This window comes from Canis lupus, chromosome 4 (genome assembly GCF_011100685.1).
Source record: "Canis lupus familiaris isolate Mischka breed German Shepherd chromosome 4, alternate assembly UU_Cfam_GSD_1.0, whole genome shotgun sequence".
Lineage (NCBI taxonomy): Eukaryota > Metazoa > Chordata > Mammalia > Carnivora > Canidae > Canis > Canis lupus.
In genome coordinates, this window is record NC_049225.1 from 88,011,006 (window position 1) to 88,031,106 (window position 20,101).

The following is a 20,101-nucleotide window of genomic DNA, read 5'->3' on the forward strand; positions in this document are numbered from 1 at the left end:
CATGTGGGGACACTCAGCGAGGGAAATTGGATAATGGACATATTCTCTTAATTATTTTTAAAAATTGATTTATTTTAGAGAAAGAGAGGGGGAGAGGCAGTGGAGGGGCAGGGTTGGGGGAGAGGTGAAGGGGCAGGGGGCTGGGGGGAGGCAGTGGAGGAGCAGGGGAGGGTGGAGGTGGTGGAGGGGGCGAGGGGAGGTGGGGCAGGGGCAGTGGGGAGAGAGAATCTCAACCATTCCCCACTGAGCTCGGGGCTGCATCTTGAGGTCACGACCTGAGCCAAAATCAAGAGTTAGGTGCTCCCAGACTGAGCCTGCGCCCACGCCTGCGCCCTTGCCCCTGAGCGGTCTCACCAGGGATGTAGGGTTCAGCCCTCTGCAGGATGCAGGTGGCCCGCAGAGGTGACAGGTCGCTTACCTGTGCCGTGGAACGAGCTACCTGTAGCGTAGCTGCGGCAGTGACACACATTGAGGTGCCCCACCGAGTCCCAGGCGGGGACCCTAGGCGTGGCATGGCCGACCCTTCCTCTGCCGGGGTCTCAGGCCTCCTTCCCGCTGGAGCTCGGGGGCCTCTTCAGGCTTCCGCGGTGCCAGAACCTGGGTCTTCACAGTGGGGCCTCAGGTCCCAGTTCTGTTGGCGGCTGCCCCCCAGGGCCATGCTCAGCACCTGCCCCCCGCGTGACGTGTCCGCGACCTGGAGGCTGCAGGAGAGTCCAGCTGTGGTCTCCCCACGTGGGGGCTTTATGATCAGTGCAGTCTCAGAGGTCACAGCCCCTCACGGTTCCACACTGTTGGCTAGAAGTGAGCCAGATCGCACCCACACTTGGGCATGGCTGCTTGTGGGGCCACCTCAGGATGCTCTCCCCCACCCCGTCCCCGTTTACCTGACTCACCCTTCCAGTTTCAGCTCAGACAGACTAGGACAGGAATCCTTCCTGACATTGCCCATTGTACCCCACACAACAAATCCCCCCCCAAGTGAGCCAGGCCCCCTCTGTCGTCTCCATCCGTCCGCCTGTGACACCTAACCCAGCCATCGCCTGTAGACTTCTCTGTCATGCGGGGGCAAGTGTAGACTTAATTGTTCGTTCTTGTACATGGTGCACAGAGTTAGGAGCTCACTCCATGTCTGGTAAGCGCTAGAAACCCTACGGAACAGGACCGAGATGTCACCCATTCAGTCCCCAGAGGGAAGCTGCCTAAACACGGGAGCTCTTGACAATACAGCATCGCCTGCTCTGACTTTGTTTTTTAAAGATTTATTTATTTATTCATGAGAGACACGCAGAGAGAGGCAGAGACACAGGCAGAGGGAGAAGCAGGCTCCAGGCAAGGAGCCCGATGCGGGACTTGATCCCAGGACCCTGGGATCACGCCCTGAGCTGAAGGCATGTGCTCACCTGCTGAGCCCCCCAGGTGTCCCCTACTCTGATTTTTTAATCAAAAAGATACTGCATTCTGTGCCAACGGATACGCTCCTGGCACCCGCCACCTCGTCCGTGGAGTGACAGCACAGGTCATGATCTCAGATGACACTCGTGCTCCCTCGAGGCCCTCGAGCACCTGTCCACCTTCACTTACAGTTACGTTATGGAGACGAACCCCAGGCGAGGCTTGGGCCCGGGCATAGCACAGGGGCCACAGACACAGGATGACGCTGCCCTTCAGGCCACCGGGCTCTGGGAGAGAAGATGCCACGCTGCCCATCAATCATTGGGCGCTGTGTCCTCTGGGAGTAAGGACCCCGCCTCCCCAGGAGAGGCCTCACCGTGGATCGAGATGAGATTGTTAGACAGGAGTTAAACCTCAGCTGGTGACAAGTTGGAGGTAGGAGGAGGAAGGACGCTTGGCGGTCCACAGAAACACGGGGAAGAAAATGAACCGTGTCTGCGAAGTAGCTTTGACCCCAACCAGCATTGGACTTTATTACGTCCTGGTGTGTGTTTTGGTCAGTGCTGCTGCCAGCAGGTTCTTTGTATTCGAAACCCTGAAATCTAATGGAGATCTGGATCTCCTGGTGAAGAAATTCCCGTCACGCGTGACGAAGGCCAACGTGGACGGTGTCACGGTCAGCAAGGGTAGCACGGCGCCAGGCCCAAGGGAGTTGGCTCACATACAAACACGTTTTGTGCTTGGAAGGCAGGAGTTCGTGGGCGCTAGGGAACCGTTCCTAGGGAAGGCAGGAGTCCTGCCGGGACCTCCGATGAGCGGCCCGTCCAGAAGGTTCCCACGTGTGTCCACCCCGAGAGGTTGGGTGGCCGGTGACCTGCTTCGACTCTTGCGCGGGCTTGTGACGCCAGCGCTTTGGTTTCTTGGAGCACCTGGACTGTGCAGCCGGGCTTGTACCCGCCATTCTGGGGCAGTAAAGACGTTGAACTAGAGCCGCCCTTAGGCCTTGATGAGGCAAAGGCAAGTGAGGTGCTCGCCTCATATGCCGAGCGGGGTTCGGGGGGCGGCCCTTCGAGCGGACACAGCCCTCTCAGCCTGGGCGGCGCCCTTCCCAGCGGCTGGGCCACGCTGACTGCACCATGGCCACGTCCCGGCACCATGGGCACGTGCTCACCGCCGCCAGGCTGGCGGGACAGCGGGTGGCGTTGTGTAAAGTCACGGTTGGGTATCGTTAGGCTGAGTCGGTCCTTGAGAGTGTTTTGCTGTTTCCTGGCCTTCGGGCTGGCGAGAGAGCCCCTAGAGGAAGGGGGGGTACGTTCACCAGGCGGCGCAGGGTGCCTTCGCCCGGCCTGAACCCGGCGCTCACACAGGTGCTCTTGGGTTTCTGGTGCCAGCCAGGTGCCAGCCAGGACTTCCCATAGACTTCCATCGGGGGAGGCCCTCCTCCCTTCATAAAGCTTTCTATTTGCTCATGGACTAGGTGGATGGTCACTGGAACTGCGATCTGTTTCATTAGAGCCTCGCCACCACCGTGCTTCCCCCAGGGTTTGACCTTCGCACCCATAAATACTCCCCACGGCACCGGCATCAGAGTGGGATCTTTAGGGCTGAAGAAAGTCACAAAGAAGTTTAAAGACTTCTTCAAAGCCCAGCCTTGACGAAAACTGCCTTGAACAGAAATCCATATTACTGAAAACTTGTGATTATCATCAAGTAACAAAGTTTTGTACTTGTAGCTTTGTCCTTTGTTTTTCTCCCCTCCAACCCCCACCTCCCCCCCCCTGCAAGAAGCAGTTTTTTCAGGCATCAGAAGGGTATATAATTGCAATTATAGGAAGACAGTTGTATGGAAAACTTTCCTGAGAGGATGATCTGTGGTCGAGTTTTACCAGTGCTCGGGAACCCAGAGCGGGAGCAGGTAAAGCTTCTGTGAGTCACATGGTGGTAGGATTCTTTATGTGCTTTTTCTGCCCAAATGTCTTGGAAGAGACGGAGCAGAGTGTCTGGGAAAATGTGCTATTAAGAAAACATCCTGCATCATTATGGGCCAGAATGAGTCAGAGGCACATAAATCAAAACATCATGAGTGGGAAAGAGTGTCGTTTAGCCTCCCGCCCACCACCAGCAGGATGCTTCCAGGCTGCCCTGAACGTTAACAGAAAAGCATACAAATGTTTGGCACTAGTTCTTCTAGGGAATAGTTCGGAATTTCTTATGCGTGCAGTAAATCCAAAATTATGAAATTAAAAGCTACCGTGGTTGAGGGAGGGTCTTAATGTCTTCACATCTTTTCAAGTATTGGGAATGCTGATACAGAATGCCAATTACCAGATACACTTCACAAACTTAACACGCACAGGATTGAGGTGCCTGTTCCCAGAAACAGGCCAGCTAATTGCTGGGATCGGTTTTGTACCAGTTCTGGTATTCTTGTGAGGATCAGACTGAAATGGAACGGAAACGGTTCAGTTCTAACTTCAGAATTACTTTTTTTTTTTTTTTAAGGTTTTATTTATTCATGAGAGGCAGAGACACAGGCACAGGGAGAAGCAGGCTCCCTGAGGGGAGCTTGATGCAGGACTCGATCCCAGGACCCCCAGGGTCACACCCTGAGCCCCCTAGGCACCCTTCAGAATTACATTCTTAATGTCAATTTTTTAAATGTGCATTAAAATTTTTTGAGGCCTAGACACTGTGACTGTTGTCACTTGACAGTCCTGCAGAGAGAGTTTCCATGTACTACCAAAGTAAGTTGTGCAAAGTTGTTGGATTTTTTTTCCCTCCCTCCCTTTCTTTCTTTTCTTTTTTTAGCATAGAGCATCTCTGCGTTTCTTGTGATTTACACTTCATGCAGGACTGGTGCTGTTCACGAGCTCGTAGTCCCGCTGAAGGGAGTGTGAGCTTTGATGTCAACCTCACAGTCCTCTAACCAACAAAATGGCCCGGGGGGACTTTATTTGCTGCTTCTTCCTGGTCATATATTTTGACTGTATTTTTCACATGTCTTAGTGCATCACAAGTAGAAAGTTTAAAAAACAAAGCAGCGTTTCCCCACAGGAAGTTGGAGAAGCACCGTTCAGAGCAGACTGTGTGTTTGGAGCACATTTCCCGAGAGTGAAGAAAGCCTTCCCTCCAAAAGAGCTGACTCGGCAAGAACCTGCGTTCACCAGCCCTGTTCTTTACTTCTGATGCGTCACTTTGCCTTGGCAGGTCTTCCTCCGAGAATCCCTGGAGCAGAAGCTGGAGAAGCAACGGGAGGAGGAAGTTACGAGGGCGGCCATGGTGATCCGGGCCCACGTCTTGGGCTACTTGGCACGGTAAGAAGCCCAGAGAGGGACGGCATGGCACGCCAAGGGGAGGCCTCCCCCAGCGCGCATCACCGGGCGGGGGTGGCCCTTGCGTGCTTTTACTTACGAGACACCTGGATGGAGGTCAGCGCCAGGCCATGGGGAGTCTCCGGGTCGCGCTTCCAACTAGCGATGCCCAGTTGGCTTGCCCCGCGCGGAAAGCTGGCCGGGGGCCTTCCGGTGTCTCCATTAGAGCAGTGACAGGAGGGGACGGTGCTGAGACATTTAAATTGTTTACCCCGTCCCTCTGTGCCTCGTACTGGAGGCAGGCCGCCTTGCTGTGGACTCCACTGTTAGCCCATCGGGTCCACGGGCGCCGCTCCCGTGTTTGCCCAGGGGGGCAGCTGCTTGCCTCACGCCCTGAAGTCCTGTCCCCCATGCGGACCTGCAGGCCCCATGGAACCCCATGTCGCTCCATGCTCTCGGGTGCAGGACCATCGCGCTAGGGCCCCCGCCCTGCCGTGAGAACAGGGACCGCATCAAGTCTCTTCGGGGCTGTTTAGGGCCCAGCGCTATGGGGCTGGGCTGTCACTGCCGGGATGCTTCCAAGTCAGCGTTAGGGGTCATGGGTTTATTTAGCCAAGATAATGATAAGGTCCTTGCTCTTGTTTTGTTTGTTATTATTCTTTTGTTTTTCTTCCGTTTTGTTTGGTCCGAAGGGGCCTCCTGGTCGCTACGGTTCCATAATGAGACTTTCCAGACTCGGCCCTCTTCTTTTGTCTCGTAGCATTAACGCAAACCCATTTGAAGAGCTCAGAGCCTCGTTACCTCAACAGCTCTTCTGTTGTGTGGCTTTTGTCTTCATTTTCAGAAAGCAATACCGAAAGGTCCTTTATTGTGTGGTGATCATACAGAAGAATTACAGAGCGTTCCTTCTGAGGAGGAGATTCTTGCACCTGAGGAAAGCCGCCATAGTTTTCCAGAAGCGACTCAGAGGCCAGATCGCCCGGAGAATTTACAGGCAGCTGCTGGAAGAGAAGCGGGCGGAGGAAGAAAAGAGGAAATGGGAGGAAGAGGAGAGGTATAGTAGCTTTCTTGCTCCGATGAAGCAGAAGGACACTTTCTGAGTTTTAAGGTCAATATGCATTCCTGCAGCAAGAATTCCCAGGGGATGCTGCTGTTTAAAACTACCTCTTGGAGGCCTGGATATAGAATTCCTTGGCAGCATCGAAGACCGAGTTATGTGCATGTTTATTCATGTACAGAATGAGTCATTTACCAAAGGAAGAGGGTTCATCCTTCATCCTTTTTAAGTTGTCTCTAGCAAAGCTGTCTTTAAAAAGGGAGCTCTCTCTGAAAAGTGCTTCTGGGACTTTTTCCCATTGCTTTTGGTTATTATCACCGTCTTTTTTTTTTATTTACTGGTTTTTAGAGAAAGAGAGAGGGCACGAAGAGAGGCTGAGCTCCGCACCCAACAGGTAAAGAATGCCGTGCCCGTGCGTCAGCTTGCTAACCCCTTTCCTTCCCACCTCAAACACTTTGAAAATTCAAGGATTCTAAACTAAAATGAAGTATAAAGATGACAGAGGAATCTGAGAGGAGATGTTCATGATGCAACCTATTGCAACCGAGTACAACTCTGTTGATGTCTAAGGTTTTAAGTGTGGACACTGCGTAATTTCTCTAACGCAGAGTCGCCGCTGTCTTAGTTTGCTAGCGGTGCCGTAGCAAAGTACCACAGCCTGCGTGGATTAAGCAACAGAAATAGTGCTGCAGCTCTGGAGGCCAGACCCCCAAGGTGAAGGTGTCCTGGGTTTCATTTCTCTCAAGGCGCCTCTTCCTTAGCTTGCACATGGCCACCTCCTCGCTGTGTCCTCCTGTGGTCTTGCATGTGTGTGTGTGCATCCCTGGTGTGTGCATGTGTGTGTTCCAATCTCCTGGACCTTCAGGGACACCAGTCAGATGGGGTTATGGCCCACCTCCTGGACTTATTCTAACTATTTTTTTTTTTTGTCCTTATTCTAACTTAATCACATCTTTAAAGCCCCATATCCAGGGGCACCTGGGTGGCTCAGCGGTTGAGATTAGGGTGTAACCCTGGGGTCCTGGGATCGAGTCCCACGTCAGGCTCCCTGCATGGAGCCTGCTTCTCCCTCTGCCTGTGTCTCTGCCTCCCTCTGTGTCTCTCATGAATAAGTAAATGAAATCTTTAAGAAATAACAAAAGCCCGCATCTCCAAATACCCATTCCATGGTGCAGGAGATTAGGGCTTCTGCGTACCAATTTGGAGCAGAGGGCATCAGCCCCCAGAAGGCACATCCAGGTGTCCTGGGGCTATCTATGGCCGTGCTCGCCCTGGTTGCAGGGGCCCTCTCTGACCTCTTCCGTCCTCCGCCCAGGAGGAAGCCGCCAGGAGGCAGCAGGAGCTGGAAGCCCTGCAGAAGAGCCAGAGGGCAGCCGAGCTGCACTGCGACCTAGAGAAGCAGAAGGAGAACAAGCAGGTGGAGGAGATCCTCCGCCTGGAAAAGGAGATCGAGGACCTGCAGCGCATGAAGGAGCGGCAGGAGCTGTCCTTGACCGAGGCCTCCCTGCAGAAGCTGCAGCAGCTGCGCGACGAGGAGCTCCGGCGGCTGGAGGACGAGGCGTGCCGCGCTGCGCAGGAGTTCCTGGAAGTCGCTCAACTTCGACGAGATCGACGAGTGCGTCCGCCACATCGAGCGCTCCCTGTCGGCGGGCGGCGAGGCCCTGGGCGCAGAGGCCCCAGGCGCGGAGGGTGCAGAGGGCGCGGTCGCCCAGAGGCCCAGCTTCAACTTCAGCCAGCCATACCCCGAGGAGGAGGTGGACGAGGGCTTCGAGGCCGACGACGACGCCTTCAAGGACTCGCCCAACCCCAGTGAGCACGGCCACTCGGACCAGAGGACCAGTGGCATCCGCACGAGCGACGAATCGTCAGAGGAGGACCCGTACATGAATGACACGGTGGTGCCTGTGAGCCCCAGTGCGGACGGCTCCCTCCTGCTCGGCCCATCAGAGCCCATCTCGGTGGCTGGGGAGCCCGCCTACTGCATGCCCCAGGGCGGGGGGGCCCTGCCATCAGCAGACGGCCACTACGACTACGACCGGGACGACTATGAGGACGGCGCCGCCACCTCCGGCAGCAGCGTGACTTTCTCCACCTCCTACGGCAGCCAGTGGTCCCCAGACTACCGCTGCTCCGTGGGCACCTACAATAGCTCTGGGGCCTACCGCTTCAGCTCGGAGGGGGCGCAGTCTTCGGTGAGCCCCCCGGGGGGGTGGGGGTGGACGACAGGGAGGGGGCCTACCACTTCAGCTCTGAGGGGGCACAGTCCTCGTGAGGCCCCCCCCCGCCAGGGGTGCAGGGTGGCGGTGAACGATGGCTCAGGGGCCAATCACTCCAGCTCCAATGGGGTACAGTCCTTAGTGAGCCCCCCCCCGGGGGGTGGGGGTGCAGGGTGGTGGTGGATGACGGCTCAGGGGCCTACTGCTCCAGCTCCAACAGGGCTCAGTCCTCGGTGAGCTCCGAGGGGGGCGCAGTCCTTGGTGAGCCCCCCCCAGGGGTGCAGGGTGGGGGTGGACGACAGCTTGGGGGCCTACTGCTCCAGCTCCGAGGGGCGCAGTCCTCTGCGCCTTCTCCCAGGGGCGTGGGGTTGGTGCCGTCGTTGTCTGTGTGACCCTCACCCGTGCCCACCCCCCGGGGGTGGACCAGCCTATCTTTCCAAGTCGAGCTCTTGAGGATGGTTGTCCGCCTGCTTTCTCCGGCCACCAGCCGTCACTGGTAAATGAACTTTGAGGCAGGTGGTAGGTCGGACACGGAGCCAAGGTATGCGCCCCCCCCCCCAACCCAAGCAAGCTGGCATTTCCCGCGGACACTGGGGTGTGTGTGCGCTGTCCCAGCAGCCCAGCAGGTAGGGAAGGCAGGCCTGCCCTGAATCAGCTGGAATGGCCCTGGGCTTACTGCACAACCAGACTCCCTGGCTCCACGTCCCCTCCCGGGATGTGCTGCCTGGTTCTGGACTCTTCTGTGGCTTACCCATGCCCTTTCCAGCTTATGGGCTTACGTCTGGGGGCGTGCATTAAGTATCCCCTTGATTTTCTAAGACTTGAAGGTATTTTTATCATAGTAATTTAAAGGGAGCTCGCTCTTGTATGGTTTGATGAAAATTATACCCTTGAACAGGGTTTCTAGAAAAGCCTTTGGATCAAGGTATGTCTCACAATGTGTCAATTCCACAGATCATTTGACCTTAATGGTCCCTATTTTGTGATGGATTGATTGATTGGTTGGTTGATTTGATGGCCACCCTGTGTGGTAATGGTACGAGTCCACAGGTTGCTTCTCTTGGGTTTTTATTTTTTTCGGTGATGACAGATGCTGGGCCTTCTTGTGGCTTTTTCTGTTTCTGTTTGGCTCACCACTGGCTCTTTCCTTCTCGTACAGTTTGAAGACAGTGAGGAAGACTTTGACTCTAGATTTGATACAGACGATGAACTTTCCTACCGGCGCGACTCCGTGTACAGCTGCGTCACGCTGCCTTACTTCCACAGCTTCCTGTACATGAAAGGTATGACCTGTCAGGGGCGCTTGGGTTGGGGGTAGTGTGGTGGAAAACTGAGGTTTTGTTTCCATGGAGGCTGATTGTGGGCAGGACCAGGAAGACTCCATTGCCCTCACCTGGTGTCGGGTCCTCTTAGGTGCATGGGGGATGCGTGGCTGTCGCGGTCACACCTCCCGGAGGGCTGCCTGGACTGCGCACCGCTGGTGCCTGCTGTAGGGTAGAGTGTGGCCACCATCCCGTCCTCAGCCCCTGGCTCCTCCCTCTTGCCACCCCATCTCATTTCTGTGCTCTGCCCCTCTCTTGCTACATCTCCTCCCCAACAACCCCTCCCCCCACTGTTCCTTTCCCTTTTCCCTTTTCCCTTTTCCCTTTTTCCTTTTTCCTTTCCTTCCTTTCTCTCTCACACACTCTTGCTGGCATCGGTGTGGCCCCTTCTGTGGCAAACCACACCTTCTCCTGCCACGGGAGTGTTGGAGGACCCCCAGGGTTTCCTCTACAAGAGAAGTAAAGGTCTGAGCCAGGGGTACCCCTCACCTTACTGCTCACCTGCCGTCTACCCCGCACTGCATGAGGAGGATTTGGGTTGTATGCTGTGGCTGCCACTGGACCTAGTGGCCCCTGACCCTGGAAGACTTCAGAGCATGTTCCTTTTGGAAAGGAACTTAATTAGGACCTTGTAGTCCTAATTCATGGTCTCCACTCTGACTTCTATTTTATTTTTTTTAATTTATTTTTTTTTTAATTTGCTTGGGTGGGGGTGGAGAGGAGCAGAGGGAGAGGCAGAGAGCGAGAATCTTCAGCAGGCTCCCCGCCCAGCGCAGAGCCCCATGTGGGACTCCACCTCATGACCCTGAAATCCTGACCTGCCTGAGCCGAAATCAGGAGTTGGACACATTAGCCTACTGAGCCTCCAGGCGCCCCTCAACCCTGACCTCTGGGTGGTGGCGGGGCCCAGAGGAGACGCAGTCCTCACCAGGTTTTGGCTGGGCTTTCACACGGGTCCCTGAAAGAAGGGTCAATCCGGCTCCAGGCTAGATGAGAGAACAGGTCCAAACCTGGGGATGGGCAGGGATGACAAGAACCATCACCCCGCTGATGATGCCCCCCTCCTCATTCTGTCGACAAGTTTGCCTAACTCTTCACTTTTCATTAGCCTTCCTTCTGTTTCCCTCCATGAAGCAGTGTTGACTTCTGTACTCCCTTTCCCTGTTTCTTCTGTTCTTTGCTTTTCTCTCCTAGTGGCATGTTTATCTTTTTTTCATATCACTCTCCTCCTCAGTAGTTTTCCTGTTCTTCTTCACCTAGTTTTTTTGTTTCTATCTTTCTTTCTCTCTCCTCTTTCTTTCTTTCTTCTTTCTTCTTTCTTGAGGTGGAGGGAGTATGGAGTGCGGGGGAGTCGGGAGGGAGGTAAGGAGTGAGGGGGGAGGGTGCGGGAAGGAAGTCGACAGTGAAGTACATGCAGGACGGAATGAATCATTCCCACAGCAGGCCAGTATTCCCTTAACATCCACCCATCACCCCTTCTCCTTCCCCTCCCCTTCCCCTCCCCTCCCCTTCTGCCTCCCTCAGTCTTCAACACCAGTCTAGCTCCTAATATCGCTCACGTGCTTTTCAAAGCCCTACTGTTCTCAACCCCAGATCCCAAAATGCTCATGGAAATCCCACCAGGTTTAATTTAGGGGAGATGGGCCTATTGCCTGAAGTCCTTGGTGGGTGGAAATTTTTACAGGAGCAGTGGAATAAAAAAGATTGGAAAATTCTGTGTAATCAAGTGTTCACTGGAATAGTCAAGAAAAGATTCACAGAACAGAGTCTGATATGTATCTAATAGCATTTTAAGATTGTGTTATGCAAAAAAAAAAAAAAAGATTGTGTTATGCATTTCTCAGAATAAATATAAGCTTTTTGTTAATAGTATATATTTCCCCTGTCTCTATTTAATTCTAATTCCCTTAAGTTAGCTTTAGAATTCCTTATAAATCACTCTTTATAGGGATATGGCATTGATTATATATGGATATATATAGAATATATGGCATTACCATAAAATTGATTAAAACAAAATAAGTTGAGGAAAAAGTAAAGGTATATTCAGAGCATCAAAATCTTAAGATTAAAGCACAAAGAGTTCAAGAAAGTAAGCAAGTGAATTTTTGGTAAACTTTTAACTAAAACAAGTTGTATAAATGCATCACCTTCTAACCTTTGATACGTTATCGTTTAATTTTTAATAAAGTACTTATGAAGTTGTGACCAAACATTGCAGAGAAACCAATCATAAAATATAATATAACCTGGTGGTTAGATTTTCTTTATGAGTGTAAATGCGTTCTCACCAGCCTCGTGGTCTGCTTAAGGAGTTTGCCGTTAGGAAATTAATAGCACCGATCAAAATCTGTGAAGGACAAAGCATGGAGAGAGCACCCAGGATTGGAGGGGGGCAGCTGGGATGAGTCTCACATGCCGCTTCAGAGCAGCAGAGCCAGTAAACTTGTGCTGATGGCTCTGCTGATGGCTGGTATACTCTGTGTCTTCAGAACAACTGCGGATAACCTTTATCACTTAAAAACATTTTTTTGATCTAAGTACAATTAGCAGTGTCCTCTGCTTCAGCGGTACGGCGCAGTGGGTTAGCGCTTCCGCAGGTTGCTGGTGCCCACCACCAGAAGTCTAGTTCCCATCTGTTCTCCTACGAGAACAGTCATTACCCATTGCCAGTCATTACCCTTTGTCACCTAAAGACGATAAGATCATAGAATGACTTTGTGCTACAGGTTCCTCTGGGCTTGCTTTGGGAACCCCAGATTAAAGCCACAAATCGGAAAGAAAAAGTTTTATCCTGGTGGCCCCCAGCAGGTTTGTAGCTTGCTGGGAAACCGCTCTGGAGTGTGGCCGCGTGGTCACGGACTTCTCAGCCGGGCGAGCAGGCAAGGGGCTTAAGAAGGGGCAGCAGTGGGTTCAGTGAGAGCAAGTGTCTTTGCGCGCCAGCCAGCATGTCGCGTGGGCCCTGCCTCACCTGTTTCAGTGTGAGGTTTACGTCGCTAGTCACTGAAGAAGTTAATCTGCAGAGGTCTGTCTTCACGCCATCTCCGATCTGTACAAGAAAGCATTTTCTTTATTCGTTCAGTATCCCTGTTCATGTGTGCCTTACTTTTATTACTGGCTGATCGAAAAAAAGTAACTTGTCGCTTTATAATTAACTGCTGAGGTAGATTCCATGTTCTTCAGTGGATTCATTAAGAGATTTTTGATTGATGGTGGTTAAGATGTCATCCTGGAATGTCCTTGGGAAATCGAGAATACCAAGATAAAATGATTCTGCTAGAAAAGCATTAGGAATTTTTAAAAAGATTTTATTTATAAGTAGTCTGTACACCCGGTGTCGGGCTCAGAATCTCGGGATCAAGAGTTGCATGCTCTACTGACAGGGCCAGCCAGGTGCCCCTAGAAATACATATATTTTTTTTAATAGGTGAATACTGAGTTTGTTTTAAGATTTTATTTATTCACGAGACACAGAGAGGGAGGCAGAGACATAGGCAGAGGGAGAAGCAGGCTCCCTGCGGGGAGCCCAATGCGGGACTCGATCCCAAGACTCCAGGGTCACGCCCTGGGCCCAAAGCAGACGCTCCACCGCTGAGCCACCCAGATGTCACAAAATATTTGTTATCTAGTTAAAAGATAAATTAGACTAATTTCTCCTGTCTGGGGCCTTTGGAGACCCACGCGGCCCCTTGGGGAAATGGCCCTCGCCCGCGGCCTGCACCCAGTCCGGGTCGGAGCGTGAGCTGGTGATCTGTGCCTGTGTGGGCATCTTACCAAGACCTCTCAGCTGGGGGGTGGGGGGGCTGCTGTGAGCTGGAAGGCAGGGCAGCATTGGCGTCCTCAGGCCAGCCGGCGTGACACGGTGGGGGCGGCCGAGCCTCGAGGCCTGCTACTGCCACGTGGTCCAGCGGGACTGACCGTGTCCATCCCCTCTGTCCCCGCTCCTGGGGCTGCAGGTGGCTTGATGAACTCCTGGAAGCGCCGCTGGTGCGTCCTCAAGGATGAAACCTTCCTGTGGTTCCGCTCCAAGCAGGAGGCCCTGAAGCAGGGCTGGCTGCATAAGAAGGGCGGCGGCTCATCCACGCTGTCCCGGAGAAACTGGAAAAAGCGCTGGTTTGTCCTCCGCCAGTCAAAGCTGATGTACTTCGAGAACGACAGCGAGGAGAAGCTCAAGGGCACCTTGGAGGTCCGGGCAGCCAGGTATGCGGACAGACCCTGTCAGGGGCGCGGTTGGGGGTGCTCAGGGTTCATGTCTGTGTGCCCCAGTCACTCTATCCAGCTCATGATTCGCCGGGGGCTGGGGTCGGCCGGGCGCTGTGGTCCCAGACCTCATCCCGCGTGGGTCAGCGTACATGTGCTGAGAGGACGCCCCGTGCGGCCAGACTGCCGGCCTGCAGGCTCTGCTCCCTGGCCCTGGGGCTGTCACCATGCAGCCTGCGGCCCCGGGGGCTCCACATTCTGGTTCCTGGTTGCAAACCAATGTCCCCGGTGGGTCTGCTTATGCCCGTTGCCACACACGCTTATGCGGTTCTTTTCCGGTGGCAAGGACTCAGGTCTGTTCAGTCCGCAGCTTCCAAGTATGCAGTGCTGTGTCCTTCACTAATTCTCCCGCGTTGTGCGGGGCACCCCCAGGATGGCGTTTGTAACTGGAAGATTGTGACTTTTGACGACCTTCATTTTGGTTTTTTGGTTTTAACGTTTTGGGAGATGTTTCTGGAATGAATCCCTGATCTTTTACTGACGTGGGCTGTGCCGGCCACCTCTGTTCCCAGCAACGAGAAGAACAGAACCAGGCCCGGAATCCCACACAGCCCCTTTCTCTGCTACCCACTTGTAGAACCAAAGCACTGGACTATTGAGGACCCATTAGTTGGGTTAAAAATTAAAGTTTGCAGGAAATTGTTGGGCTTAGCAGCAGCCAGGCACCTCAATGCTACATGTGAAGTGTTTTGGGATAACCCACGGCCACTGCTTCACTTAAAACCAAGCAGTCACCGTAGTTAGAAATGAGTACAATAAGCTCTGAGAGTGATTCACTCCTGAAGCCTCGAGACCCGAGGACAGCACATTGTTCGTGACCAGCATCGGCAAAGTTAGAGGATTATTTATTGAAAAGCAGGGAGTCAAATGACTATTTATTGAAAAGCGGGGAGTCTACACATTTATTTGATTTTGAGGGCGAATAGTGAAGTGCAGAGAGCAGAGTACTGACTCCTCCAGGCTGCCCCCTGGGGTTTGTGAGGAGCCGAGGCTGGGGAATGGAGTCCGTGTGGGGCTGGGATTTTCACAGCTCTGCCTGGGCCTCGGCCCTGCCTGCCTGATGCTCTCACCGACCCCCCAGAAGGTCAGCAAAGCCAGGAGGCTCAGAGGAGGGCGGAAGGGATCTCACAGTGGGGATCCTGGATGAGCCCCTGAACCTCACCCCATGCCCCCTAATAACGCCCTGGTCCCGGGTGCTCTGTGAGTGTCAGGGTCAAGGACACAGCTGTCATTGGGCTGCCTCCGCCCTGTTCGGAGGGAGGGTGTGGAGCTGTCAGGGTTTTACCACATTAAGATTATTTTAATTGACCTGAATTAAAATCATCCCCTTTGTATTTTAAAATGTTTGGTTACAGAAAGTATCTGTGCCCCGCAGAAGTAGGCAGATATAATGAAGTCCCCGTGCTCGCCCCGCACCCCCCCCAGCCATGGCCTCTGTGCCCACCAGGAACCCCAGCCTCCCTACGCCCCTACGCCCTCCGTGTTCTGCACAGCAAGTTCCCTGGCAGCAGAGTTCTAGTCCTGAATATTTTACTCTGCACTTAGAATGTAGGAGTCTTAATACATAATGACATTGTGGCGACAACATTTAAAGAAATAACATTAACTTCTTAGTCCAAACTCTAGTCATGGTTCAAAATTCCTCCCTGGTCTTGCAAACGGAGGCGGTAACACTCTTGTTGGTTCCAGTTGGTTTATTCCAATCAGCATCCAAATAAGGCCTATAATTTTTAATCCATTCATAGATCTCTTGAATCTCTTATAATTTCCACCACCACAACCACCACCACCCCACCCCCGCCATTGTTTTCTTCATCACTTGCTGTCATTGGAGAAGCCGCGGCATGTGTTTCCAGGTGATGTGACGATAGCATCACTCCCCTTCCAGGGAAGGTTTTTACAAGCGCAGGTCCCTGGGCCCTATCCCGAGGGTCCCCGCGCCCCCAGCTGTGTTTTCGGAACATTTCCCAGGATCCACTGGGCCACCGTGGTTCCGAGCCACAGCCTTCCAGCTACATCAGAGCCTCACCGCTCACTTTACATGCGAGGTCGTGGCTGTCCAGGATGACATGGTCTGGACGGTTTCGCTGGGGCCTCGACGCTCAAGAGACTCTGTGACCCGATGCATGGCTGATGATTCCTGGCCCGTCCGTCACCTCTTGCTTCCTGCTCAGACCAGGTGTCACAGGCTGCTCCAGGAATGTGCATCATCTTGATTTTTAAAAACACTCTATCTTGTTTCAGTGATTTTCGCTGTAAGATATTTATTTTTCCCAACTAGTTAGACTGTTTGGTTTGGTAGATGTAAATGTTTTACTAACTCCTGAAAAGTTAGGCAACATCACTTGGCAAAGCAAGCTGGCTTTATCCCCAAGACCCTTCTTCATCAACTGTCTGGTCCTATCCCAACACCCGCTTGTGTTTACCCCGATCTTGTTGACCTGGTCCACTGGTTCTAAACTTCCAGTGTTGTGGATGATGAGAGCAAGGTGGTATGGAGCTCCAGAAACACCCAAGCCCTGCTCTTGCGGTGGAAATAAGGTGCCCCCACCAGGCAGTCTCAGTCCGAGTTGCCAGCCAAGGCCTTAAGCTGTCATGGGAAGCTGCGAGGATGGGGGGGGGGGTGCGCAAAGGCAGCCTCATCACCTGGGGGGCCCTTCCATAGGGCAGTGAGAGGAGCAGGAAGGTGCGGGCCAGAGGGGGGCAGCCGTCCCGAGCCTCGGGGAGGCCGAGTGAGGCGCGAGACTAGAGAAGTCAAGGACCCACCTGCCCTTGCTTCCAGCCCGAGCCTCCCCATCTCGGGAAGGGGGAGGAGCCCAGCTCCCCCGGACACCACAGGCATCTGCATCATTTCTCAAAAAAACAAGGCTGAAGCAGGTGTTTGGCTTTTCGGTTACAGTTTCCAATCCAGTCATTAGTGTGGTGAAGTTGCTTTTCCACTCAGTGTTGAGGACTCTGGTCCTGATGTGGCCTTGGTGCTCTTGCTTTGCAGAGAGATCATAGATAACACCAGCAAGGAGAACGGGATAGACATCATCATGGCCGACAGGACCTTCCACCTCATCGCTGAATCCCCGGAGGATGCCAGGTGAGATGCCGCCAGCGCCCGCCACACTCACTCCTGCTCGGGCCTGGGCGCCTCCCTGCTGGCTCTGGATAGACTGTGCGTGATTTTCTCATTGGGCTTTTCTGTTAGGACGGCTGAAGCATCACGAACTTGACAGACTGGTCCCGGGGGGTGGGGGTGGTATGAGGACCGCACGCCGACCAGGACTTCCAGCCTTGGGTGCTGCTGCATGGGACCCTGTGTTCCCGCGGCTCCGGCTTCGGTTGTCCCGGGCAGCGTGTGCAAACCATGCAACCACCCAGAGCTCAAAGCCCACCTTCTGGAAGTTTGTGAACTTTGCAAGGGAGGGAACAGCCTGTGTTGGCTGAAAGGTTGGGAGGGCAGGAGCATCAGCCACTAGTTGTTTAAGTAGACGATAGCGCTGCAGCGACAACCAGCACTTAGGTGTTTGTGAAGTCGGTAGGACAGGAGATGGTTGATGCCTAGAGAATTACCGCATTTCAGGCAAAATTCTGAGACGCTTCACGTATATCACCTCATTTAATTCTCACGGCTGCCTACGAGGTAGTAGCACTATTACCACTGTTACCACGCACCGCATCTCACAGAGTAGAGACCCAGGTACGAGGAAGGGTGAAGTCACAGCAGCTCAGTCCTGCTGAACCGAGGCATCACGTTTCTCATGGTTCTTCAAGAACTTAGATTGGTGGACCGCACTCAAAGGACAGTGTGCTTGGTGTCCATTGGCCGAACCAAGTAGTCTCATGTTCCTAGTTTCCATTCTAGGGGGGGATGTGGAATGAAGTACGAGCGAACTGGTATCAGCTCCCCAGTGTGATAGATCACAGGGTCATGCAGGGGAGGAGACACAGGAGAGCGTCTCTTGGTCTGCTCCTGCTGCTTTGTGAGCCCCAGGGTTGTGTTGGAGGTACCTGTTGTCTCTGAGCAACGCCAGAGAGCATCTTCAGCCTAAAACCCTTACTTTTGACCTTGGGAATCATTAGAATTTTGTCACGAATTCTTGGTGCCTCACTACCCCTCTCTCTGCCCTTTGAACGTTTGAGTTGATACAACACCATGGTAACAGCGTTAAGGGCAAAGAGTAATTCTTCCCATGGGAATGCATGAAAACCCTGCTTAGATCCATAATTGATGACACAGACTGGAAAAACAAGCAAACCTGGAATTATAGCCCATCTGGGCCTCCTGGAGACCACTTGGGGTTGGTTGGGGTCCAGGGAAAGCCCATAGCTTTTCAGTTGAATTATAGGACCAGCGCTTGGTAGCCATCCTCTCTGTTTGATGCCATAATCAACCTGCTAAATTTAACATTTGGGACTTTTTTCAAGCGGGCTCCATACTGGGTGTGGAGTCCAGGCAGGGCCTGAACTCATGACCCCGAGATTAAGATCTGAGCTGAGCTGAGATCAAGAGTTGGACATTTCACTGAGCCACCCAGGTGCCCCCACATCTGGGATGTTTTAGCAGGGGACTTCTTCCCTTCACCAGGAGGACACATTTTTTTAAGACTTCTTCTCAGATGAAGTTAAATTTGACTCAAGAGGAGAAATGTGCAAATTTGAGTGTGCATGCATATGAGAGGGGGAGATCCCATGTGGCCTACCTGCATCTTGAACTCGTGTGCTTTTCAGTGATTTGGGGAATTGTTGAGCTTCATGAAGCAGTGACTCAGGTCTTGCTTTTGAGTTCATCAGAATTGATGAAGCAAATTTACATTGAGACGTCTCCCTTGGGTTCCCAAAGAATCTGTATATGTTGCCTATTTTCAAGCCCCTGGGTCACATTTTTCTCCTTCGGGATCATAGGAGATAGATTTTAGTGCCTTGTTGTGGATACCTGGCATGAGTGACATTTCTGTAAAGGCAGGCGCGCATGTTTTGCTCACATCTCCTGCCCTATACCAAGTGCTGTACACGCTGTACCTACTGGTCTTCTTAGCCCCTGCGGGAGAAGGATGTCGTAGCGTCTCACATCTGGTACCTCTCACATTTTAGAGTTGCTTGATAGATGCTGGATGGACAGATGGACGGACGAGTGGATATTTGTGGTCCTTCTCCTCAAGCCTGTATTGTGTTTCTAGTTGCATCACAGCTTTTGTTCAGCTTGACTTTTCTGGGGTGGGCCTGTTTTCCTTTATTGTCTGACTCTAATGGGGCTGCAAGTGAGAAAGCTCATTTCAGGTTAAGATAGAGGAGTTCTCAGGTCAAGATAACTTTGCACTTTCTGCTTCAAGCAATTGTTTCCTGTTTCCAGCTCTCCTCTGTTTTTATTCATACTTACGTAGAAATTGTATCAGGTTAAAAAAAAAAAAAAGAAAGAAAGAAAGAAAAGAAAAAGAAAACCTGGGGCTCCTGGGTGGCTCGGGTCATGATCCCGGGGTCCTGGGGTCGAGCCCTGCATTGGGCTCCCTGCTTAGCGGGGAGTCTGCTTCTCCCCCTCCCTCTGCCCCTCCCCCTGCTTGTGCTCTCTCTCACTCTGTCAAACAAGTTAAAACATTTAAAAGAAAGAGAAAGAAAGAAGGGAGGGAAGGAAGGATGCATCTATCCTCATCTATCTATCAGGTGGTTGGAAACTGCATCCTGGAGTGAGCGGGGCACGTACCTCAGGGGCCACCTTGAGGAGGTACCCGGACATCACTGGCCTTCTTACCCTGCAATTCACTTTTAAAAAAATGGAAGGCACTTGAATATTCCCGAGGTTATAGGTCACATCTTCAGTAAGGATCCTTGATGTAACTGAGGATCTCCTCCCCGTGCTCATCACCTGCGCAAGGTCTGGGGGTGGCTGGAGGAGAGGGTGTCTCATGGGTCCCAGCCTGCAGCAGGTGGCAGCTACAGGCCCTTGGGCGTTGCCCGCTGCAGGCCGCGTGAAGCCCCCCTTCACCCGTGAGTAGTGTAGGCACGTGAAAAACCAAGTCGCCCAGAGGATATGTCGTTTTCACAGAGAAGGTGGCAAGAAGGGTGCCAGGTGCTGGTTGCCAGCAGCAGTCAGCCCCCTGACCCGCGCTTTCTTCCCTGCAGCCAGTGGTTCAGCGTGCTGAGCCAGGTGCACGCGTCCACCGACCAGGAGATCCGGGAGATGCACGATGAGCAGGCCAACCCGCAAAATGCCGTGGTGCGTGGGCGTTGCGGGGAAGGGGGGTAGGGGAGGGGCGTCCCCGCAGGCGTGGGAGGGCGCTGGGGGTTCTGGGCACTCAACCACAAGAGTAACAATTAAAGAGAAAACCAGGACTATCTTGTTTAAAGATCCTGCAGAAAAGAGAGTAAGTGAAAGAAGATGGTAGTAGTCCTAGGTTCCAGCCCTCCCACTTTAAACATTCCAAGAACCGCCCCCCCCAAAATTCCTGAGTTTTATGAAACCGTGGAAGTACAGCATACATTCCTTCAAGGGACTCAGCGAATTCTGACTCGCATTCTTTCCGTCTTCACTGCATGCTAGATGCACACAGACCGGAT

The 20,101-nt window shown here is 53.0% G+C and overlaps 1 protein-coding gene across 1 annotated transcript in view; it reads left to right on the forward strand.

The window, feature by feature from the left end:
• The window catches only part of MYO10 (myosin X), a 195,514-nt gene that overhangs the window by 160,102 nt on the left and 15,311 nt on the right, over positions 1 to 20,101 (forward strand). Inside the window, 9 exon segments of the mRNA XM_038535440.1 lie at positions 4,600 to 4,706; positions 5,548 to 5,757; positions 6,109 to 6,154; positions 7,076 to 7,348; positions 7,350 to 7,952; positions 9,136 to 9,259; positions 13,255 to 13,498; positions 16,551 to 16,646; positions 19,667 to 19,760. Of these exon segments, the coding sequence (XP_038391368.1) occupies positions 4,600 to 4,706; positions 5,548 to 5,757; positions 6,109 to 6,154; positions 7,076 to 7,348; positions 7,350 to 7,952; positions 9,136 to 9,259; positions 13,255 to 13,498; positions 16,551 to 16,646; positions 19,667 to 19,760 (1,797 nt within the window).